This window comes from Furipterus horrens, unplaced genomic scaffold, assembly GCF_987537825.1.
Source record: "Furipterus horrens unplaced genomic scaffold, mFurHor1.1.pri manual_scaffold_10, whole genome shotgun sequence".
In the NCBI taxonomy this organism is placed as follows: Eukaryota; Metazoa; Chordata; class Mammalia; order Chiroptera; family Furipteridae; genus Furipterus; species Furipterus horrens.
The window spans coordinates 46218915-46242333 of NW_028327180.1; the positions used below are offsets into that span (position 1 = coordinate 46218915).

At 53.9% G+C, this 23419-nt stretch overlaps 2 protein-coding genes across 3 annotated transcripts; both read right to left on the reverse strand.

Moving 5' to 3' along the window:
- Positions 1–2045: 2045 nt before the first annotated feature.
- On the reverse strand, positions 2046–12614 carry RASAL3 (RAS protein activator like 3). 2 transcript variants are annotated; one of them, XM_090289841.1, is made up of 18 exons: positions 12548–12614; positions 12091–12425; positions 10200–10330; positions 9990–10068; positions 9818–9879; positions 9363–9433; positions 8615–8741; positions 8434–8532; positions 7455–7997; positions 6992–7136; positions 6576–6720; positions 5547–5783; positions 5259–5460; positions 5034–5152; positions 3739–4129; positions 3314–3471; positions 2722–2785; positions 2046–2613 (listed from the first exon to the last, which is right to left on the reverse strand). In XM_090289841.1, exons 1-18 carry the CDS (start codon positions 12556–12558, stop codon positions 2470–2472), a joined length of 3063 nt encoding a protein of 1020 aa, XP_090145967.1. In that variant the 5' UTR covers positions 12559–12614; the 3' UTR covers positions 2046–2469. The 2 variants fall into 2 exon arrangements, with proteins under 2 accessions (XP_090145967.1, XP_090145966.1); XM_090289840.1 differs by lacking the exons at positions 2046–2613; positions 2722–2785; positions 3314–3471; ... (4 more) ...; positions 9990–10068; positions 10200–10330 and having other exon boundaries at positions 6572–6720.
- Positions 12615–14876: 2262 nt separating this feature from the next.
- PGLYRP2 (peptidoglycan recognition protein 2) lies at positions 14877–19835 on the reverse strand. The gene is made up of 5 exons (XM_090289842.1): positions 19667–19835; positions 17505–18611; positions 16534–16744; positions 15788–16085; positions 14877–14984 (listed from the first exon to the last, which is right to left on the reverse strand). Exons 1-5 carry the CDS (start codon positions 19755–19757, stop codon positions 14895–14897), a joined length of 1797 nt encoding a protein of 598 aa, XP_090145968.1. The 5' UTR covers positions 19758–19835; the 3' UTR covers positions 14877–14894.
- Between the last annotated feature and the right edge of the window lie 3584 nt (positions 19836–23419).

A 23419-nucleotide genomic window follows, 5' to 3' on the forward strand; every position in this document is an offset into this window, starting at 1 on the left:
GCAATGCCGGCGGGGAACCGGTGGGATCGCAACTTCGGAGCACTTTGGCAGCTTGAGGAAGGGGGCTCCTGCCTGGACGCCCCCCGGGAGTCGCAGGGGGTGGGAGTGGCGCCGCGTCAACGCACCCCTCGGGGGACCAAGGTCCAGGAGCTGCGCCCTCCGCCCGTGCATCTCGGGGCGGGAGACCCCGCGGGACGCGCGGAGGTTGGGGGGGGACACCTGCCCCAAGACCCCCGCCCCTCCCCCCACCTGCGCGGCCCCGCCCCCGACCAGGCCCCGCCCCTGCAGGCCCCGCCCCCACCCCCCGCCCCGGGGGGTCCCGCCTGGCCCGGCCCGACCGGGCCTCCCCTTCTCCGCCTCGGCTCCGCCCCGCCCGCGGGCTCCCCGGGCCAGACCGGGCCTCACCGGGGAGGCAGCGCCGCCGGCCAGGCACCGGGGCTCAGAGCTCCCCTCTTTGGTACAGCAGTCGCTGCCGCTACCGCCGCTGCCGCTACCGGTGCCGGTGCCGCGGCCTCCGCAGCCGCCGCTGCCTCCACCACTCGGGGGACATTGTCCCTTTAAATCGCTCCCCCCGCCGCCCCGCCCCCCCGGCGCGCCGCCGTGACCTAAGCGCGACAGCCCCGCCGCGCCGCCATGATGGGGAGGTCCGGGCAGCAGCCCACCCCCCCCCGCCCCTGCCCCCCCCTCCCCAGCGGCGCCCCGGGACGGGGAGCGGTCAGCGCGCGCGCGCCATGTTGGGAGTGGCCAGGCGGGTCACCCTTAAAAGGGCCCCGTGGCCTGGGAGTTCAAGGAGAGGCTCTATTACCATGACAGCACTCTTGTACTCCTGCCCCCATGGCTTCTCATCACCCCACTAGTTCTTCCAATGCTGTGCTCGCTAATAGCACCAGAAGAGTGGGGAGGGGGCAGAGAACTTCCCCTATGGGTCACTCAGATCATTAAGGACTCTACCCTGTCATTCCTTAGCCTTCAGGCCCCAATCAGCTACCTTCCAACTACACGATCACTCCCTCCTTCCTCATTACCCACGATGGACTTAAGCAGCTCCATGCCCCTAGAGCCTGCCCTAGGTTCCCACTGCTCAGGTCTCCTTCTCCACCCAACCTCCAGTATTGCACCCTCCTATTATCCACACATAATAGGCCTGTTGCCTTCTCCCAGCCACCACCCAACCACATGTCCAACCATCCATCTCTCCACCCATTCATCCACACAACTCAGTTGATCAACCACACATCTGCCCATCCAGTAAACTAGCCACTTATCCATCCACCTCTCCAACGCCTACCCATCCATCCATCCAAACACCCACTCAATCATCCATCTACTACTCAACAAATGCCTGACCCCATTAGCCAGCTAGCCACTCTTCCAAATCCATCCACCCATCTGAACATCCATTCAACTCACCCATCCATGTCTCATCATCTACCTGTCCATCTATCCAATGCCCAAGTGAATACCTACCTATCCATACAACTCCACCCTTCCCTACACAGAACTTTTCACCCATCTACCCAAATATCCATCCATCCATCTGTCCATTGCCTATTTACTTGTCTCTACTACTAGAGTGCAAATTCCTTGAGGTCAGGAGTCCTGTCTGTCTTAATTCATTACTGTTTCTCCACTGCCAGCTCAAGAATGTCAGGACACTTGAACAAATGTTCATACAACATATATAACCACATACTCAATTAATTCAAATATTTATTTCTTAGTATGATATGGCCTTTTTCTAGGCAGATGTACCCATCCAAGCTAACCACCTACTTAACTACTCACCTACCAGTGCAAACATCTAGCAAATGCCAACCTATTCATTTGCCTATGTCCCATCTGCTCTACCCCTCACCCATAATTCAAATGTTCACTCATTTACCCAACCAACAGCCACAGAACTCAACTATCTCTACACTTATCCACCTATTTCTTCATCTGCTTCCCAGACCCATGCTCTCTGTGCCATAAAGGAGCTTGTGTGGGATTTAGGGACCCTGGAAGATACTCTCAAATGGGGCCTGGGGATTGGTGGACGTGGGATCTGGGCTTCATTGAGAAGTAGGTATTGGGCCTAACAAATGATGAATACCTTTTTGAATACTTTAAACAACGGGTCTTTTACTTTGTAAGGACCTTTAGATCCAACTTGCAGATGAGGACATTGAGGCTCTGGGAGAGTGAAGGCCTGAAGTCACACAGCTAGTGAGAATCTCTCAACATCTCCCCCTTCATGAGCCCTCCAATTAGGGGAGAATTTAGGAGAGGGGTTGCTTTCTGATTGGCAACACTTAGGGACAAAGAAACCATCGATTTTACCGAAATCAAGATTTTACTGGGCAACCTCACAGTGCTAGACTGGGTGGCACCTGCAGCTCCACTCCACACTGCAGGCCATGTAGGGCTGGGGCAGGTCCCCTAAAACGTATATCTCTTTGCTAACAGACTACGTGGGGCGGAGTGGGCAGCTCAGGTGGTGTCTCCGTTGACACAGGGTGCTTTGAGGGGCAGAGGCTGGCTCCTGGTCCCCGGCATCCATGGAAGGAACTGCAGGCTCTGCATGGCATCCCTCAGCTGGGCTTGAGAACTCTCCATCTCATCCAGGCGATGCTCCTGGAGAGGCAGCAGCAGTGGGCTCAGAGCCAAGGGAAAGTTGCACCCCAACCCTCATTTCCTCACCGCCCAGATCTGCCCCAGGATTCGGGGGGGGGGGTGTCTCACCAGACTCTTCAGCCAGTGGGCTTCTCTGTTTAGAGGGTCCTGCTCTGGATCCAAATTCGAGGTCCTGTGGGAATCAAGGGCAACGGGGAAGCTCAGAGGCTGGGGAACTCCCTTCCAGGGCCTGATTGGAGACCTAGGGATTCGGGGGACGGGTTTGAAGTTAGAGGCGGAGTCTATCCAGATTAGGAGGAGAGGCCTAGGTAAACTTGAAGGGGCTGAATCAGAGCCTGGAATACTGTACCTAGGATGAAAGGACAAGAGAAACCTTTGGAGGGGGGGCTTGACTCATCTCTCTGGTGGGGTGGCAACCGGGATGGGGGCGTTCCCATACTGAGAGGGCTTGGCCCAACCTATTTAGGAGGGCCTGATGAAGGTATGAGACCTGACAAGGCGACTAGCTAGGGACCTGGCGTCGGGTTCACCTGGGGGCGGGCGAAGCTGACGAAGATGTGGGTCTTAAGACAGGTACGTTGGGCGTGAAGGTGCCTGGCGGGATTTGAGGGGCAGGGCCTAAAAGAAAGTACCTCTGGGCGATCTGATTAAGTACAGCAGGTCCACCTGGGGGCGGAGCTAATGGAGAGGCAGGGCTCACCTTCCACGGAGCCTGGAATCCAGGTCCTCCAGCTGGCCGCGAAGCTGCTGCTGTTGCTCAGTCAAGGCCCGGATGTGGGTGCTCAGCGACTCCACGAGGCCGGACAGCACCTTCTGCTCCTCGCGCAGGGCGGCCACCTCGCACTGCAGCTCCGCCAGCTGTAGGGGAGGGAGCCATTGTAACCTGACCCGCAGTCCCGCCTCTCCTTCTTCAGGAAGACTGACCTCCCTGCTCCTGGCGTGTGGCTCCTCACTACCCAGCCTCTTGGGGGACATTGCTCTTTTATACAGAGAATGAAACTGAGGCTCGGAGACAGTTGGGCCTGGCCCGGGGTAACACCGCTCAGGGAGCTCATATTTGAACCCAGACCTGCCTGGCTTCCAAGTCTCTCTCCCTTTGGTGCGCAGACCAGGGCTGGACCTTACCTTGCCCACCGGTCGGTGCGTGCCTAGCACCTGATCTCTGTTTCGTGGCTGGTCCAGGTGACGCTGCCAGGGTACTGATGGCTTCCGAGGAAGCGAGGCTGAGGCCCCCGTGCAGGGCCAGCCGCGGGGCGCTGGGCCTGTGCAAAGGGAGCCTTTGGGTCGCGGCCGGGGTCCTGCAGACTGGCGGCGGCGAGCGGGGCGGCCAGCCGGTACACTCTGAGTGCGCTGCACAGGCCGGGGAAGCCGTGGGGGCTGCTCCTGGTCTGGCCGCGGCCGGGCCCAAAATCCTGAGCCGTGAACGCTGCGAAGGGACTGGCTCTTGGAGATGAGCGGGGTGTGCTTGGGGAGATCCCGAGGGGGCAGGAAACCGGGCTTCTCCCCTGCTGAAAAGCTAGGGGTGGGACAGAAGAGCTCAGACCCTTGACTGGCCCCTGAGCTGATCCCACCCCTACCTCTGATCTGAAACGACCACACCCATGATCTTTTTACTTCTGTGTAACTGGGTCGCTGATGGGATCACATTTTGACCTTGGACTCTGTCCTGGACTTCTGACAGTACTGATTTTTCTATGACCCTTGACACCAGCCCCAATCTAAACTTTGACTCTTCTCTACACTTGTCCTGAACTCTGACACAGTATGACCCTTGACTTTATCCTCTCTGTAACTTCAATTTCAGTTGACCTGGGGCTCGACCTCTGCTCACAAGGGTATCCTCTTCCTTCCTAAATGATCCGCTTGTACCCCCAAACTCTGACATTAGACTGACCTGTCTCTGCTCCCTGTAAGACAATGGTCTCCAACCTCTGACTGCAAACACGACTCTGCTCATAACCTTGACCCATCTGACCCTGACCTCGTGCCTACAATATTAACTTGTCCATAACCCTTGATGGTGTATCTTAATGCCTTACCCTTGATTTAACCCCCATTGACAACCTCTCACTGAAACCTGACCTTCATTGCTGACCACAATGTCACTTTCTCGCTGTGACCCCAGATGTGACATCTCCCTGATCTCTGAAATGACCAATTTCCATCTTGGACTTCAATCTGATCCTGTGCCTGCCACCTGACCACACTGTGAGCCTCTTCCAGACCACTTGGATGATCCCGTCTCTAGCCTCTGACCTCCATCCAACACTTTCTGACACTGACCCCAGTGTGATCCCATCCCTGACCCCTGACATAATCCTGCCTTCACCTCTGATCCCCGTCTGTCCCTGTGCTTGCTTTTGGCCCTGATCCTTCTCCCAGGCATCAGAACTGAACCAGAGTGGAGGCAGGCAGGTTACCTGGAGTGGACCTGGGCTGGGGGTGGCGAAAGATGCATTGGCACAGACACAGGTACAGGTCGGCCTTCCTCAATGGCTTGCAGGATAGTGGGCAGGGGTTCCAGGCTGTCACGGGTTGCCTGGTGAGGGATGTAGAGAGGATGCTGAGAAAGCTCTCTGGGGTCAGAACTTCCCTGCCCTCTTGACTCTCTATGCCATGTCCTGGGCTCTGGGCTCAGGTCACACCTGGTCAAGTTCAGCAAAGATGGTACAGAGCTGGGCATGCAGGACTGCCAGCGGGAGGGCCAGGTCACTGCTGCCCTGGTAACCACTGGGTGCTGCATCCATGTCCACCATGGCCACTTGGTCCAGGAAGCATTGCATGGCAGGTCCATGATTCTCCAGAAAGCTATTCATAAAGTCCATGTAGGCCTCCTTCTCACCAAACCTGGGTCAGGGTCCAATTGGGTGGGTCAGGTCAGGCATCTGCCACCCACACAGCCCCACCATGACCCCCAGCCTTCCAGCACCTACGGGGCATGATTGGCGAGGTTCTGGATGACCTTGGCAATCAGTGTGAGGGTGCGGGCTGGGCTGGGTGCTGGGTGCTCTGGTGCCAGGCCAAAGAGACTGGGTGCCAGGATGGCAGGACACAGGAACCGCAGGAAGAGAGAGGCACACACCAGCCGGGGACCCAGTGCCTCAGAGCCACGTGCCTTGCATGCTTCTCGCCAGCCTGAGAAAACGATGCCCAGCTCTGCTGGGAACCAGCTGGGGCACAACAGACAATGGTGAAATGGGGAGTATATGGGCATAAAGTTCATGGATGATCAAACTCCTAAGCAGTCACCTACGTTCTGAGTTCCAAGATTGGCGACATCAGGGAAAATGATGCTTGAGGTTAGAATTTATGGTGACTTCTGGAGCTGGTAATCTTGGAGTTGGGGGTACAGGTTCACATGGGGACAGAGGCCATGAGCTTAGGATCTAGCTATAACATGAAATTATGGTGCCAGATGGAGTACATGATATGAAATAGAATGGGCTCACAGGGTCACCTAAGTTTAGAAATCATGGTATTGATATCCCAAGTGACATGGGATAAGGCCTACAGGTCAGAGATCAAGAAGTTGGAATCCCAGATTTCCTGTGATCAGTTGCATGGGATTTGGGGTAGAGGGCCACTTAAGGCCAAGGGTCATGGAATTGAAGGCATGACATCACCTGAAATCAGAGGTCAAAGGATTGAGGTCCTATGTTAACTGGGGTCAGGTGACATAAAATTAGGGTATGTGGTCACCTATGTTTAGATGACAAAGAATTGCATCCAGGTTACATGGGTTTATCTGGCATAACATTGGAAATAAGTTGCCAGAGTTAGCAAATACAACTTTGAAATAACAGTTAAACTTGATTTCAGATAAAATAAATAAATAATTTTTTAATATAAGTATGTACCAAATATTGCATCACATTTAACTGGGCACCCTGTATTTTATCTGGCAACTAGCACAGTGGCTGGGAAGCAGGGGCAGGTTCAGGTGCTGGAGCCCTGATTCTTACTCATAGGAGTGGATGATGTTCTGGAAGACCTCCTCACAGTTGTTTTGCAGCCTGGCTTGGTGCTGGGGCAGCTCTGAGGCTGGGCACTTGCTCGGGTCCACTTCACAGTCCTCAGTGGAGGCACAGAGACGCCGTACAATCTCCCCTACAGTCCAGCACAGCCAGACAGGGACCAGAGTCATGACCACCAAGATCCACCACACCATACCTCCAACTCTATCTCCAACTTATTTCCGAGGCACCTAACATCTCAAGGAGTCCCCAGTTCCCTCCAGGATCCCAGCACCCCCAAGGCATCATTCTACTACCAGAATCCAGTTTACCCAGGGACTCCCAGATCTCCCTTGGGATCCCCTAGTCCTCCCAGCAGGCTTATGTTAGACACCCCCCCACCCCCCGGCCCCTGCACTGCTCACCCAGCGTCTCTTGGAGATAGTCCTGTGCCACTAGCTTCATGTACTCATCGATGGCCTTAGTGGCCAATGTGTTTTCACGGAACAGCAGCACCTCACGGCCACCACTGCGTGCCAGCTCCGCGGTGCCCAGGTCTGTCACCAGTGCCTGAGCATAGTGGGGGGTGGGTATGTTTCCTGGGCACAGACTGAGCCAGGGGGAATCCCTGCCCTTGGGGAGTCCTTCCCACCTGGGCACAGGCCCCGCCCCCCATAGTTACAGGTCAGGCCCGGCCCTTATTGCTGGGGTACGTAACAGGCCGGAACCTGCACTTCTCACAACAGAAAATTAAGCCTTTTGGCGCTGAAGCTCAGCTCAAGCCCAGTCCTTCGCAGCTGAAGCTCAGACCCCACCACTCAGGGAGCAGCTCCCCTCACAGGTGTCATTTAGTCTGGTCACCAGGTCAGCCCAGTCGCCCCGCCGCACCTGCGCTCGGCCGGTGGCCCGCAGCACGCGCACCATGGCAGCCGCCAACTCCTCCTTGGCCTGAGCGGACAGCTCGGGTTCCAGTGCCTCGCAGAGGCGCGCGTAGTGGAAAGTCAGGAACTCAGCCAGTTCCTTGTAGCGCTCGGACGGCAGCACGCGCAGGCGCCGCGCCCGGATGCGCGCGCGAAGCGCAGCGCCGGCCGGGGCCCCGAGCAGCGGGAACCAGCGCTCCAGGCCCGCGGTGGGCGCGCGGGGGGCGCCCAGCTCCTCCAGTGCCAGTGTCGCGCGACCCAGCGCTGAGCTGCCTGGGCCCGCTCCACGCAGCCGCAACGACACACGATGCGCCGGCGGCAGCGCTTCGAAGTGGAAGCGCTCTGCCCAGAAGAGCGGGCCCGGACCAGACCGCGGCGCCGTGCGCGCCAGCAGCGCGCCGTCCAACCACAGCTCGACGCGCACTCCTGGCGTCCCCGCCGCCGACCGTGGCAGCCCCTTTGCTTCGTGCACCCACACGCTCAGCCATGTCTCTTCTCGTTCCACGTTGTCCTGAGGACCAGAGTGGTAGATGCAGGAGTGGGGTGCTCGGTGTTGGGCATCAGAGGTGAAACACAGGGCCCATGTTCCTAGGGAGGTGGCTGGGCCCCCGGGGGAAGAGAGTGGGGCCACAGAAGCACCAAGGTGGCCACGCAGAAGACCGCTAGCTGTTCCAAGATCTCCCGGATAGATTGGGGTAAAGGGTACTGCGAAACACCCGCGGGGTGAGGACTTGACGACTACATGGCTAGGCGGGGTTTTAGGTATATATAGGACCCAGATTGAAAAGAAGGGACGGGAGCCGTTGTGCAGTGGGGTCTTGGAGTGGTTGTACATGTGTGCGCCCGCAGGAGTGTCTAAGGGGCTGGGCTGTGCGAATGTTGGTGAAAGGGATGGAGCTCCAGGTGTGGCTCGGGCCTCCATGTCCCTGACTCTCCGCAGTACTGACCTGGCTGGGCTGGAAGTGGCGACGAAGGTCCTCGATCCAGCGGTCTCTTTCAGCAGCTGAGCGACAGGAGAAGCAGCGGCTCCCGCCTGTCCACGTTACCTGTTGGGGAGGGAGATTCCGGTTCGCGGTTGAGACCAGGGGTGGAGCCAAAGGGTCGGGAGCCAAAGTTGTCTGCTTTTACCTGGAAGCAGTGGGGCTCCTCCAGAAGGCTGGGGTGCAGTGGCCAGACCCGCACATTCCGCTCAGCACCCAGGTCCAGCTCAGAAAGTGTGGCCAGTGATTCCCGAGAGCCCAGAGCACTAGAGGCTCTGGGGAGGGGACGAGGAACAAGCGTCATTTCTCCCTTCTCCTCCCACCACCCCAAACAGCCTGAAGGGTGGGGAGAGGCCCAGGATGGATTTAAACCTAACGTGGATTTGAACCCATCACTTTTCGGATCAGCCCAGCTTCTCGTGGTGGCCTGCATGACCTTGTATAATATAGCTCTTGTTATCTTTTAATCTCATTTCTCTTCACTTACTCCCTCACTGTCTGAACTCCAGTCACATTGGCCTTGTTTTTGTGTCTTCATCTGACCTCTTGCCCTTTGCACATGCTGTTCCCTCTGCCTGGAATGCTGTCCCTGTCCTTCTTGGTCTAGTTAATTCTCACCAATCCTTCAGATTTCAGTTTAGTTCCCTTCCCGGACACTCACAGACCAGGATGTTGACTTAACTCCTGTTTTAGAGTTGTGTCAGACTCTTGCTCTCGCTTTTCCCTGGGGAACTGGCTCCATGATAGGAGTCTTTCAGTGACCCTAGCGTGGCCCAACACAAGGCAGGGCATAGTGGGGGAAATAGAGTATGTGTTGAAGGCCAGAATGATAGGCAGGATGAGGGGAAGGGGACAGTGTTGAATCCCAGCCCCTATAGCCCCTCAGAGACTCTTACCCATCCTGGGAGGCATTGGCTCCCAGCTCTGACCTGGATTTTTTCTTTTCTTTCAACCGCTTGAGCAACCCCTGTGGGGAGAGGAATGTCCGCTGGGCATAACCCTATGCTCCTTCCTCAGCTCCTTTTCCCTCAGGTGTCCTGGAGGGTCTGCTAGTCTTGGGGGACCACAAGCTTAGGCAACCACAAGCTCAGGCTCTATTAGTAGGAATAATAAAGGCAACCAATCGCTTCCATTTCTAAAGCACCAATCATATGCCTTCCTGCATTCTCTATTGATTTCTCATAAACAGCCAAGAGAGGGAGGTTCTCCCATTAGCTCTATTTGACAGATGGAGACACTGAGTCCCAGAGAGGTTCAGTGACCTGCTCAGAATAACCCAGTAAGAGTCCCCTTTCACCTCTGAAGGTCTGGAAGCCTTTGCTCTCCCCTCCACCCCCACTGGATGTCTCACCCGAACATTGTGGACCTGTTGGGGGCCAGCAGCCTCTGGTTCGGTCTTTCCAGGGATCCGGTCTGTGGGTGGTCAGGGGTGGAATGTTGGGGGATGGAATCATCTTGGATTCTGCCCCACCATGACAGGCTCCCAAATACCCCTGCCCTCTCCACTTCTCACGCTTACTTACCCGGCTCCCTGAGGTTCCCCATGGCCACTTGAATGCTGCCCTCAGAGCTAGCACTCCCCACCCGGGACAGGCGAGGACCCTGTTCCTCCACAGGAGTAGATAGTCAGAAAGGGGAGGCAGGCAGGTAGACCAAGGGAGAGGCAAACACCTTTCCATTGTCCCCACTCCCTTCCCTTCCTTCCTTCCCCTTGCCCACAGGCTCTCTCTCACCTCCTCCTCACCCCCAAGCAGTACCAGCCTCCCATCGAGCAGAGTGAAGGCCCCAATATTCCAGATGGGCACATCGGGTGTGGGAGCCTCAGGGATCTGAGGGGTAGAGGGCTCCGGTTCTGGCTCCGGCTCTGGGTAGAGGAGGAGATGCTGGGGACCTGGGAGTTCTCCCTGAACCTCCAACCACCCTTTTCATTCACCGAGGCTCACCGGGAGTTCCTTCCTAAGTGCCTCCTCTTTCCTTCACCCTTAGCCCCCAAGCAGCCATGTCAAGTAGTTGTTGAGCAAGGTCCCTCTCTGGGCCTTGTCCCCCCACTGGCCATGGGTAGTGGACAGCCCACCTACTCTGTGACCTGTTCTGTGTTTACTGCTCCACGTGCTTTCTCTAATCTAATCTTTCAATGCCATTGAAAGGGCTATTATAACCCCCATTTTACCAAGGAGGAAACTGAAACCCAGAGAGACTGAGTGACTCTCCCACGATCACACAGCTTGTGAGTGATTGAGCTGGGCCTCAGACACAAACATTCTCTCTTAACCAAGTCAGTGGGAAGGTCCAAGAAGTTAAACAACAGGACAGAGCCTTGGTTTCTTACATAAATAACTAGTCTGAGGTGGAATATATTCAAAGTTCGAGAAAGGAGCAGAAAAAAGTCAGGGTAGGAGGTGGTGGTAGTGCAGCAGGTGATGGTAGTGCAGCAGGTGAGGGAAGGCCTCGCAGAGACAGTAAGTTTGTGCTAGGCTGTGATGGCAGCAACAGCTTGATCAAAGGCTGAGACATGGCAAGGCCCAGGGAAATAAAGGGAAGGACAAAAGGGGTGGGGGGCTCACAGGCTAGAGGAGAAGAAGGTCCAGGAAGAGAGTGGGGCAGGACCTTGGGTGCCAGTCAGAGGGGGGTTTTTCCTAGGGGTTGTGAGGAGCTGTGGGAGGTATTTGAGCATATGAAGATCAAGTCTGCTTGTTAGAGAGCTCTCTATGGATTCTATGGAGTGGGAAATATCTGATACCTGGAGGATTTGAAGGGATGCTTTTGCAAAATGGGACTATGAATGATGAGAATTAAATGAGCTTCCAGGAATAGGAAGGCTGAACCAACCCTCCAAGATCACCTGTCTGTCATATTGTTTCACCACTAGGGGAAGAAATGATAACTCCCACTGTTAATGGTCTACTTAAAATACACTGGGCCCTGGGCCAGTGCTTCATGCACGAGCTCCAGTCCTCCTGATACCCTTGTAGATCCCTCTGTGCAACACTTAGCCGCATCTGTCATTTTCTCATTTATACTTGTTCACTGTCTTTCATGCCCACTACACTGTGAGCTTCACGGGGTAGCCAGCAACATCTGTTTTGTTCACTGCATTGTCCTCAGTAGCTAAATCAGGGCCTGACACATAGTAAATGCTAAACAGACCTCTGCTTGAATGTGTGAATAAATGAATGAATGAATGAAATCATATACCCTTTGAAGGATATGATTCCCATTTAACTGATTTCCATGTAACTGATGGGGAAGCTGAGGCCCAAGGAAATGAAAGAACTAAGTAAGACATGGAAGCTGGAGAGCAGAGGAGGCTGAGATGGATATCCAGGCAGGAGAAGATGGGACCCGGTCCTTGGATATGGGAAAAGACCAGTTGAGGCCAAGAGCCTAGTCCCTGTCTTTTCCTCAGTAGACCCCCTGGCCCACAAGCTCTTGGCCACACCCCACACCCCACACCCCCAGGCCTTGGGTAAGGGGGAAAGAGGGAAGAGGGCATCTGGGTCCCAGCCACTTCCTGTAGGGCTTTTGCACTCCCCACAACTTCCTTTGTCTGTAAGGCTGATGATGCTCTGGAGGCAGACAAAACCCAAGCATCCGGCCCAAGCTCTGGGTGGGGGAGCCATGTACCTGAAGTTTCTGGTCCTGGTTCTGGCTCCAGTGGTGTGCTCTTATGCCTCCCCCAGAAGCTCTTGGATATTCGGGGGCAGCTTGGGCGTGATTCCTTGGGGGGCGCAGAGAGGACACGACGAAACAGCGAGCGACGAGCCGGTTGGCTGCTGACCACGGGCTCCTGGTGGCTCAGTGCTCTCCCCCAGCTCGCAAGGCGGCCCCAGTGAAACCCTCCAGCCCCCTTCACTCCCGCACTCCCCGTGTGCCAGCGATAGGAGGTTAGCGGGGACAGGGCTGCTGGCTGGGCTTCAGAGGACTGGTTTGTTGATGGTGGGTCCATGGTGGGGATTCTCCTGGGAGACGAGAGGGAGACCTTTTTGCTCTGTGTCTGCCCACATGCTGCCCGCAGCCCCCTCCCCATTTTCAGCTCTGCTCCCAGGACCCCCTCGGGGGCCACATACATTCCCTCCCTTACCTTGATTTCATGACCAGCCTCAGAAACAGCAGTCGTCTGCACACTGCCTGGCTTCCTCTTGCTGAACACTACTCCACGTGACCCTGTCTGTCCCACCCCACCCCACAGCCAGGCTGGGAGGGCACAGTGGGGGCAGGATGCAGGGGGAGAGGAGGTGACAGAACAGGAACGAGAATCTCCCACTGGCCAGGAGGCAGCACATACCCCTTTCTGAGCCTCAGTTGCCTTCTCTGCAAAATGGGCACATGCTGGTGAGAACATGGAGCCCCTGGAACTCTCATCTACTGCTGGTTAGAGTGTAGACTGATTCACCCAAGTTGGAAAACTGTTTGGTTTAATTGACAAATATTGACCATATACCTCTCCTATGACTCAGCAGTTCACACAATAGACCTGCCCACTGAAGTTATTCACAATAGCCTCAAACCAGCAACAACCTAGTGTCCACATACTGTAGAATGGGTAAATTGTACTTTCTTCCCACAGTGGAATACCATGCAGCAATGAAGACGAACAAACTACTGAATGATTGAACTCAGATGAATCACAAACAATGCTAAGAGAAAAAAAGACTGTACATTGTATTGTTCCATATATATTAAGTTTCAAAGCAGACAAAACTATGTGCAAAAAGTCTGGATGTCAGTGTCCTTTGGAGAGGCTGGTAGGGGGGACATGAGGGAGGCTTCTGGGAGCTCCTCATGATTTTTGTTTCTGCTTTTGAAATTGAGGTGAAAGCCCTCGCTGGGTGGCTCAGTTGGTTGAGTGTTGTCCCGTACACCAAAAAGGTGCAGGTTCCGTTCTGGGTTGGGGTGCATACGGGAGGCAACTGATACAAGTTCCTCACGTTGATCTCCCCCCGCCCGCCCCCCACCCCCACCCCCGTCTATTTCTCTAAAGATTCAATGAACATGTCTCCTCAGGTAAGGGTGTATTAGGTTGTGAAAAATTCATTGATGTGCTTTCCTAATAAACGTTTTCTTGAAAAAGAGGTGGGCAAATACTGTTCTGAGAAATAAGTGAGTCAACATGAGAGTCACTAGAATCCTGGCCCATGAGTGGGTTCCAGTGCCAGCTGGTCCTCTTGCTGTGTGACCTCAGGCAAGTCATTTCCTCTCTCTGAGCCTCAACTTCCATATTTGTACAACACAATAATAACAGCAGTTTCAGAAGGTTTATAATAGGAGCCCTCTTTTATAAAAAAATGTTTCCTGAGTGTCTACCATGTGCTAGGTGCCAGAGAACCCATGGGGAACTAAACAAACATGATTCCTGCCCTATCGGAGCTCACAGTTTAGTGAGGGAAACAGATCCTGAACACAAATGTAGGACAATTCTACCTGGTGAGGAGGACTGGAGTAGAGAGGCTAAGCAGAGGTGATGTTCTTTGAGCTGGAAAAATCCAGGAAGGTCTCCCAAAAGACGTGCATTTTCAACCTAGAGCATGAGAAGGAGCTGGCTGTGGGAAGAGCGTGTTACCTAGAAGAAATGGTTTGTGCAAAGGCAAGAGTGACCAGAATTCACAGGGTCGGGTGGGTAGAATCACCTTGAGGGACATGTGGCCTGTGCAGTCACTCAGGGCCCCACACTCAGAAGGGCTCCACCCTACATTTGATTTAATGCTCTGCTATGGCTATCTTGAGGTTCTTGCTTTTTGAACAAGGCACCCTGCAATTTCATTTGTACTTGGCCTTACAAGTTCTATAACTCATCCTGAGGAGGAGGGTGTTCAGTGAGGGCCCAAGACTGCTCTGGAGCTGGGCATGTTCAGGCAGATGCACATGCCTTAGATATGCCCATCTTCTTCATACTGCATCAGACCACTCACTACACACATACGTGGAGCCTTCCTGTGTTCCACCATGTCTCTGAGCATTTACCACCTCACAGCATACTGGCTCTACTCGCTGCATTTTTGCTGGAGGACTTTCTCTGACAGATGGAGCCCATGCAACAAACAGCCCCAAAGTGACAGAGAATCAACACCTCCCTGAGAGAAGTCCTCAGCCAATGGCTATGGGAGTTGGAGGATCAATACTCCAGTTTCCTCACTCACTCTTCAGGTGGGATGACTTCAGGGTGTGTCCTATGCTGTCTCCCAGAGGTCCCCAGTGGGACTGAGCTCCATGTGCCCCCAGTGCCAACTTGCTTGATAAAGCACTCTTTCTGGGCTGCTTTCCCTTCCCTAGCTCTCTTCCTTGTTCCCCAAATGATGTGTCCTGGGATCACCTCCCAAACTCCTTGCACTGGGATTTTTGTCTCAGGGTCTGATTCTGGGCCTCCAAAATAAGACAATGTGTGCAAAAACAGATAATGCATAGACACAGGCTTTCTTTCCACAGTTTCTTTATTGGAGGTCTGTGTCTGGCAGGGTCACGGTAGGTAGCTCCCTCTTGGATCTCCTGGAGGCTCTTCTGGCAGTTCTTGGCTTCACATTCTAGAAAAGACAAGAGAGTGTGAGACTTGGCAGGGGGTCGGGGTGAGGGGTGAGGGGTGGTGGTGAGTCTGGTTACCTCTCCTCATGGTATGAGGAAAAAGACAAAGTGATGGGGCGGAGACAACCCTAACTGCAGGCCAGCTTAATGAAATAGAGTGGTAGTATGCAGGTAGTACGAGATTGGGCAGGTGTGTGAGTAGATGTGTTTTGATGATTGAGGTCTGGGTCTGTGGCCAAGGTTGTGCTGGCTGAGCCTAGATTGCTGCAGCCTAAGAATTGCCATCAAGGGTCATTGAGGCTGGGGCTGAGCAAGCACCCACAGGGCAGAAGACTGAAACATACAGTAAGGAACTGGGCAGAGGATGTGCAGGCCAAGGGGTTTTCTGTAGAGAGGCACTGGCTACGTTACTGTTGTGTATACAGAGTCCTCTGGGTACAAGCATTTTGATTTGGGTATAGGTGATGCAGGCCAGACTGGAGTTGTGAGGGCAGAGGAGCTGCTGGAGGAGTCAGGGTCCATGACCTGGCTGGGAGGGCAGAGGTAAAAGAAGCTGGGCAGACAGCAAGCTGGCTGGGTCAGGAGCTAGGCTGAGGTTGTGCAGGCAGAGGACAGTGGGTAGGAAATGTTATGATCAGAACAATTTAAAGGCTGCAAGGGAGATCAGAGACCTGACTGAGGCTGTGTGGGCATGAGTTACAGGAAAGAGAGGGGCCTAATGAGGTTGAACAGCAGGCAGGGGTCAGGGGCTCAGCCCATGTCAGATGGATCGCAGGCCCAGTAGTGCAGGCTGCCGCGGACTCACTGCGTCGAAGTGCGTCCAGGTGCTCAGCAGGTGGAAGAGCGCCTCGCCAGGGCAGTCAGTGCGCACCAGCTGGCGGTGGCCAAGCACTGCATAGTCCGGCCGCAGAAGGCCAGCGCGCACCGCACACCTGGGAAGCACGTCGCGCACCGTGCGCAGCGCGGCCTCTGCAGGCAGCTCCGCGGTGTAGTTGCCCACGAAGGCCACACCGAAACCGCGGGAGTTGTGGCCTAGTGTATGCGCGCCCACCCAGTGCCAGCCGCGGCCCTCGTACACGTAGCCGTCTGAGCCCACCACGAAACTGCGGAGGAGAGGGGGGCAGCCAACGCCCGGCGTCAGGGGCACCCTACCCCATATCTGTGCTAAGTCCTGCCTGGTCTCACTGTTTCTGCCTTGCCCTGCCTCGTCCCACTCCTTCACCAAAGGCCACTCCGGTAACCCTCCTGTTTCTCCGACATTGGATAGACAGCTTTATGTCCCGCCTCTCCACATTGTCTCAAGTTCAGCTCCTGCCCAATTCACAGCCCTTTTCTGTCTTTGGCTCAACCCCATCTCTGCCCCGCCCCAGCCCTAGAGGGTCCAACGCTCGTCTAAGCCAAGCCCCTTTCCACCTTGGCCCCACCCATCCTTCTTGTAGTCGTTTGTTTTTCTAGGCTTGTTGTGGTTCAAACCCACCTTCTGCGTTAGGCTCCGCACACCAGGGCTCTGCTCGGAGGGGGGTACTCTCTCCGCTTGTAGGCCCTGCTTACCTATAGCCGAGGTCGTCCCAGCCGCGCGTGTCTTGGTGGAAGCGTTGCATGGAGCGCATGTTGGCCGCGCAGTGCGCGAAGGCGGTGCAGGGGGATGCCGGCAAGTATGTGTGATGCACGTACAAGAACCCTAGGGGCAGCCGCAGCGGCTTCGGGCGGCCCCGGTACGGCGCTGCACCCCAGCGGCAACGGGGGTGGATGGCTGGACACCCTATGGGGAAGGGCATATAGGGCTGGGGTCAGCCAGCGTTTCTCTTCCTGCCGCCTGTACCCGCATTAGAGCGCATTTGTGGGCCATTCCCCCAGCTTCCTTCCAGATTTGGGGACAGTTCAGTCTCACACACGCTGGTCTCCCTTGGGATCTAACTTGACTAATTCTTACAGCATCCCAGTACTATTGGAATATTGGGTATGATTCCCACCCCCTTCAGGAAACCTCCCAAGAATTGTAGTTCAGACTTCAAGTCTCTTTGCAACCCAGGACGCAATACTCTGCAGCTGGCCCTGCCCTGAGCCCTAGGAGAGACAGCCACATCGAGAAAGAGGAATCTTGGACTAAATTTATTATGCTTTAGTTGTGTGCTATTTGTTTGCTTTCTCAAACCATCCAGCAAATCCAAGAGGTAGCAGATTAACCCCACTTCACTGAAGAAAGTGAGATTCAGAGAGGTGAAGCAACTCACCTAAAGATGCACAGGAGTAACTGGCTGAACTTTCATTCCAGTCTCTGTGCCTTTGCCAATTGCTGAGCCCTCCTGCTGCAATGCCTTCTTCCTCACTTTTGTTTTTTTGTCAGATGAACTCCTAAAGACCTTCATCCTTCAAGACCTGAATCTAGCCTTTGCTTACCTGTGCAGCTGCCCTGACCCCTCAGCTAGAGCCCTATGTCCCACTCTGGAATTCCTAGTCCCGGATCCCCCTTACCACATGGGACTGAGAGGGAGGGTCACGGGGGTGGGGGCCCTTCTCACCCAGGAAGGCCTCAGTGAACTGCTTGGTGGCAAGGGTGGCCACCTGTGCCAGCTGTTCTTGACTCATGCCCTGAAGCTGAGGGTGTGCTGGCTCCAGTCTCTGTAGCAGGATGAGGGCACCCCAAACCTGCTGAGTCAGGGCAGGGGCCGAAGTCAGAGTAGCTCCTTTCTGCCTTCGGAAATTGCTGCGAAGTCCTGGGTCACCAGCCACCCCAGCTCCATAGTACTGGCTCAGGAGGTGGCTGAGGGGTGGCCGGGGCTCAGGGGCCCGGCTCAGGTAGTCTCCAAGGATGGCCCCATCCAGAGCACCATTAAGGAAGGCCGTGGTAAGCAGTGATGCCCCAGGGTCCAGGAGCGTGAAGTTCCTGGGGGTAGAAATCTGGTCCCAGCAGCCCTCAGCTCCCAGGCCTGGGTGGCTCTGGGACTGGGGGCCCTGGAGGAAGGTCAGGCCCAGGTCTCTGGCCAAGGTGACCACCAGGAGGCTGTCCACGGTAGTCGGGGACTTTGCTTTGGCATCTGGTGAGGAGTTTTGGTCATCTGGAGAGGGGGCTTGTACATCTGGAAAGATGGCTCCCGCATTGAGATCTGTGGCCCTAACATTTAGAGACATAGCTCCAACATCTGCAGAGCTAACATCTGAAGAGGCATCCCTGAGTCCTGGGGAGGTGGCTCTTACATCAGGAACCACAACTCCAATGTCTGGAAAGATGGCTCTGGCACCCAGAGGGGTGGCTGTGCTGTCCAAGGGCAAGTTTATGACCCTGTGCCTCTGCAGCCCTGCTTCCAGCCCAGCCAGAAGAGGCTCTACAGCCACCGTGGAGCCATCGGGTGCCAGAACCACCCCATATTCCTGCCCGCCCTGTACATCATGTTGAGCCACCTCCTCAGTCAGGCCTCGCAGCTCTGGACTCAGTGCAAGGGGATCCAACTTGGTGGCTTTGAGGCTCCATCCTTCTAGCAGGAAGTGATGGAGGGGATCACGAAGACGAGAGTCCTGGGCTGATAGCTGCCACAGAGAGGCAGTGTGGCTGGCCTCGGTGACTGGCACCTTCTGCTCAAGCTCAGCCAGAGCCTGGATGACAGAGTCCATGAGGAGGGGCAGGGATGCTGCAGGAGGAGGAGGGATGGCATTAGCCCAGTGGCCCAGCTTCACCTGTCCCTGAGCTTCCTCTGCTGCTTCCACATCTTCTCAATGCTCTCCATCTGACAGCCCTGTGACTCTTAGCACCATTCTCTTGTAAATTAGGAAACTGAGGCACAGACAACAGGTTAAGGAGCTTAGACTACTTGTGAGCACTGGGGAGCTATGGCATATTCATGAAGAGGAGTGTTCTAAGATTGCTCCTTTGTCTATGGAGAATGAATTTTTAGGAGGCTAGAGTAGAGCAAGGGAAACAATGTGGGGGTGAGCAATAAAGATTGCCAAAGCTAGGGTGGTGGCAGTGTGATGGACAAAGTGGGCAGAGTCCCCAGGTATTCTGAGGGAACGATGGACAGTTGTTGGTGATGGATTGGAGTTTGGGGAATTTTAAAGGGCAAGATGTCTGGACAATGTTCAGGGGTGGAGAGGGTGGGCTGGTGCCTTGTAGAGTAAATGTCAGCAGCTGAACCTGGAACCTAGAAGTGCTGGCCTCAGAGCTGGGTTGTTGAATAATAGCTAACATTTATTAAACATTTACTATGTGTCAGGTGACTTAGATAACTTAACAAATTTAATATTCACAATGACCCTATGAACTCAGAGAGATTAAATGACCTGCTTTAGGTTACACAGATAGGAAGTGTCAGAAGCATGATTATGAACCCAGAAATTTGGGTGGACAGTCCACACTGAAATTCCTCTGTTTTTCTCTCTGCCTAAAATGCTCTTTCCTGTTTTTCTCCAAGTAAAATTCTTCTCCTTTCTGTCCTAGATCCATGCCCCTTCCTCTAGGAAGCCTTCCTGATTTTTGCTCTTCTGTCCCCAGGTCTTTCCCCCACCCCTTCCTTGCCTTGACCTGTGGGGCTGGAAGCATCTGTGTCTCCTGACTGGAGGTTCCTTGAGACTGGGGTCTCCTGGGGTCTCCAGTCTTACCCTGTAAGAGGGCTGGACACAGAGGGGACAGCAGTACACTTTTGTAGAATTGATTGTCCTTGCCGCAGGCCTCTGCCTTCTTACCTACCTGTCCCTGGCTCCGGCCACAGCGACAATCCAAGCAGGATCCAGATGACACCCTGGACTACTGTTGTGGGATTCCAGCTTCTGGTGGGCATATCTGTTTGACTTCAGCAGAGACCTCAGCAGAGCTGGAAGGAGACAGGCATGGAGAACTGAGTGGTGTCTTTGGCCACTGTCAAAGTCCAAGGGTGAATGATACAGCTGCCCCTTGCAGAGCTGTGGGCGGGAGGCAGTGGGGGCATGGGAACAGAGTACCCCGGGTCAAGGTCATATGATTCTCAGGGCTCCCCCATCCCATCCTGTACAGGCTGAGGTCAAGGGTCAGTAAGTCAAGTCTAACCCAGAAGGATCCCAGAGGCCAGGTGCTTTAGATTCCAACAAACTATGCCCATTCCCAAGAGAGGCAGACTGAGGCCAATCCAGCAAGCCCTACGTCTTTACTGATCATTTGGTAGCTGCTGCTGGCCACCACAGGGGACTCTCAGGTGCCAGCCCAACTGGTAAGACTGGATGTGCTGGGGGAGGGGAGAGGAAGACATGCCTGAAGTTGGCACTGCCTCCTGCCTTTGCTGCCGGCGCTTCAGGCTCAGGCAGAGAATGGGTGCAGGGGCTGGAGATTATGTTTGTGGAAGCCCGCTATGAGCCCAGGGGACCAGGAGATGTCTTTTCTTGTTCAGTTCCAGTTCCTGATCCAAAGCCACCAGATGTAGCTGAGAGCAGGGACAGGGCCCAAGGCCTCCTGAACCCTGACTCTCTTCCAGGAGCTGGTTTCTTGGCTCACCTGGGTTGATAGTGAAGGGTCCTCCCTTTTCCCCCAGGCTGTGGCTGAGTCCTGCAGAAGTGAGCCTGCCTCCCCTTTATCTGAGTGTCAGGTGGGATGGGCTCAGCGTGACTGGGGTGCTGTGTAAATTGCTTCACTGTGGGCCTCCTATCCTGAAACCAGCCTGGGGAGTTTCCGGGGAACCCACTAAGCTGGGCACTTAGCAAAGGGCAGGCCCTGGGCTGGCCTGGGAATGCCCAGGCTGAGCCAGACTTGGGATTTCCCAGCGGGACCTGCTCGGATATCCTGTTTATTCCTTCTGAGGACTCAGCAACAACTAGCACAAAGCTGGGGACACAGTGGAGGCTCAGGGAGTAGGGTCCTAGGGGAGGGAGTGAATGGGGACTACTCCCCAGGGGAATCGAGGCAATTTCCTTCTCTGAGTTCCAGTTTCCAAGGCGTGTAGGGCTCTGCCTGGTTGAACAGCATGCAGGAAGAGGTAGGTCTGTGTGTCCATGTGGGCAGGGACTAGAATGAGGAGAGTGAAGCATCCTCCTCTGGCATAAACTTTAAGATGATGCCAAAAATTTCAGTCAACAAGTTAACTAATATTTTAATAGACCAAAGTGAATGCAAAAAGTCCACAATGAGCAAAATATCAACATTTTATAATGGAGACAGGATCAAGAACAGTGCTGTGCAGAGACTACTAGAGCCAGAGGAAAAGGAAACATCAGGAATTCTGATCCTGTCTTTGTGCCTCACTCACCTCACCTTAGTCCTGGTGGCCCTGTGTAGACCAGAGGGGAGCCCTGGGATGCTGTGGGGGTGGCTGTCCAAGAGATTCCCACCTGATGTCCACCTGGTCTGGGAATAACCTCGATTCAGCATTATAAATCTTGAGTTTGTCCTTCTGATTATCCCACTGATTGCGCCTGGGTGGGACCTTGTGGTTTTATTTAACCATCTTATGCCCATTTTACCCAGCAGGAGGTAAGCTCAGAGAGGTTAAGTAGGTTGCCCAAGGTCATACAGCTAGAAACTCAGGAGGGCTCCAAGTCCAGTGCATGTTTTCACTATCCTGTGGCTGGGTCAGGATCAATGTAATTATGACCCTTCACCCTAGGGAAGTGTTTGCAGACTGGCTGCAGAGCAACTTCACCCAGGAATTCATGAGCCAGACAGAGAGGCTGATTTCCCTTTTAAAGCTTGGAGATTGTGGCAGAGGCTGGGTCAAGTTCCAACCAGGGGAATGTCATGGCGGACCAGCATTTCCCTTAGGGTCTGTCTGGGATTTGTGACCTTCTAGGGTAGGACTCCTTTTCCAGGAAGCCGTCCTGCTTTCATTTCCTGGCTCCCTAGCCTAGGCTCCTCCCTTCAACCCAGACCTGTCCATTCAGGGTTGGGAGTTGCTCTGTCCAGTTGTGTCTCCCTGAGACTAGGAGATGCTGAGTCCTCTTAGGTTGCCCAGAAGTGCCCAGCACAGGCCAGGGACCAAGTAGGTGGCAGGGAGGGATTGCTGAGTACACAAAAGGCTTGACTGAGGATGTGGGGTCAGTTTGAGTTTGGTCTGTGAAACACACATGCACACATACACAAACACACAGGCACCCACACTCCAAGGCACCTGGTCTGGGCAGGCCTAGGAAGAAGCAGAAAGGCTAAGGTTCCAAGGATGAATCACCTCCACCCCTACTTTTCTCCCACCTTGTGAGGCCCACCTGCCAGGGTAGGTCAAGGCCCCTCCAGGTTGCAGATGAACCAGGGGTCTTGTGAGAGTAGCCACTGTGTAGGGCCTGGGGACAGCTCTAATGGAAGTAGCATTGGCACAGACAGGCAGAGCCCTGGGCCCTGGATCTGAAGTAAGGCTGGGATCAGGGCCAGAGGCCAGAGGAAAAGGAACTTGGAGAAGGGTTGGACTTGGAGCCAAGGTCAGATTTAATAATATTCAATTTGGCAGTATTAAGTTAATAATAATGAAGTCCCTGATAATTAATAATAATAATAATAATAATAGCTGTGTGCAGGACTTGGAGCTAAGATTTTAGAAATTATTTTATTTTACTTTTTAAAGATTTTGTTTATTTATTTTTAGAGAGAGGGGAAGAGAGGGAGAAAGAGAGAGAGAAACATTGATGTGGGAGAGATGCATTGACCAGTGCCTCTCTCACACCCCCAACCAGGGACCTGGCCCGCAACCTAGGCATGTGCCGTGACTGGGAATCAAACTGGTGACCTTTCTGTTTGCAGGCCTGCGCTCAATCCACTGAGTCACACCAGCCAAGGCTATTTTAATTTTTTTAAGCCTCACCTGAGGACTTTTTTTTTTTTCCATTGCTTTTAGAGAGAGAGGAAGAGAGAGAGAGAAACTCTGATGCGAGAGTTGCCTCCAGTTGCCTCTGTTATGTGCCTAGACTGGGGATCAAACCCAAAACCTAGTCATGTACCCTGACCAGGAACTGAGCCCGCAACCTTTTGGCTACAGAATGAAGCTCTAACCAACTGAGGCACACAGCCAGTGCCTGTGTGGCCTTATTTCACTGAGCATAATGTTTTGAGTTTTATTCACATTGTAGTATGAATCGGTGCTTTTTAAAAAAGTCTTGTGTTGATCTTTTTTATGGCTGAATAATATTCCATTGTATGGATATATTACAATTCATTTATGTAAAATGAAAGTTTATTGGAATATATCTCTTCCCATTTGTTTATTTATTGTTTATGACTGTTTTCATACTATAACAGCAGAATTCGGTTTATTTAACAGACTGGCCTGCAAAGCTGAAAATATTTATTACTGTGTGACTTCTCCCTTTCCCCCAGCTTTATGGATATAACTGACGGATAACATTGTGTAAGTTTAAGATGTACAGTGAGTTGATTTGATATATGAACATATTGCAAAATGCTTACCACAATAAAATTGGTTAACACATTTATCGCTTCACAGTTACCTTTTTTGTATGTGTGGTGAGAACTTTTAATATCAACTCTTTT

Excerpts from the sequence above, each read along its gene's own strand:
- RASAL3 (XM_090289841.1), bottom strand. Across the intron at positions 8,533-8,614 it reads AGGAGCCCCACTGCTTCCAG|GTAACGTGGACAGGCGGGAG; the intron begins GTAAAAGCAGAC and ends CCTCCCCAACAG. Across the intron at positions 6,721-6,991 it reads CTATCTCCAAGAGACGCTGG|GGGAGATTGTACGGCGTCTC; the intron begins GTGAGCAGTGCA and ends GCTGGACTGTAG.
- PGLYRP2 (XM_090289842.1), bottom strand. The coding sequence starts at position 19,757 with ATGCCCACCAGAAGCTGGAATCCCACAACAGTAGTCCAGGGTGTCATC. Across the intron at positions 18,612-19,666 it reads GTGGCCGGAGCCAGGGACAG|CATCCCTGCCCCTCCTCATG; the intron begins GTAGGTAAGAAG and ends CTCCTCCTGCAG. Across the intron at positions 16,086-16,533 it reads TGGGACGACCTCGGCTATAG|TTTCGTGGTGGGCTCAGACG; the intron begins GTAAGCAGGGCC and ends TCTCCTCCGCAG.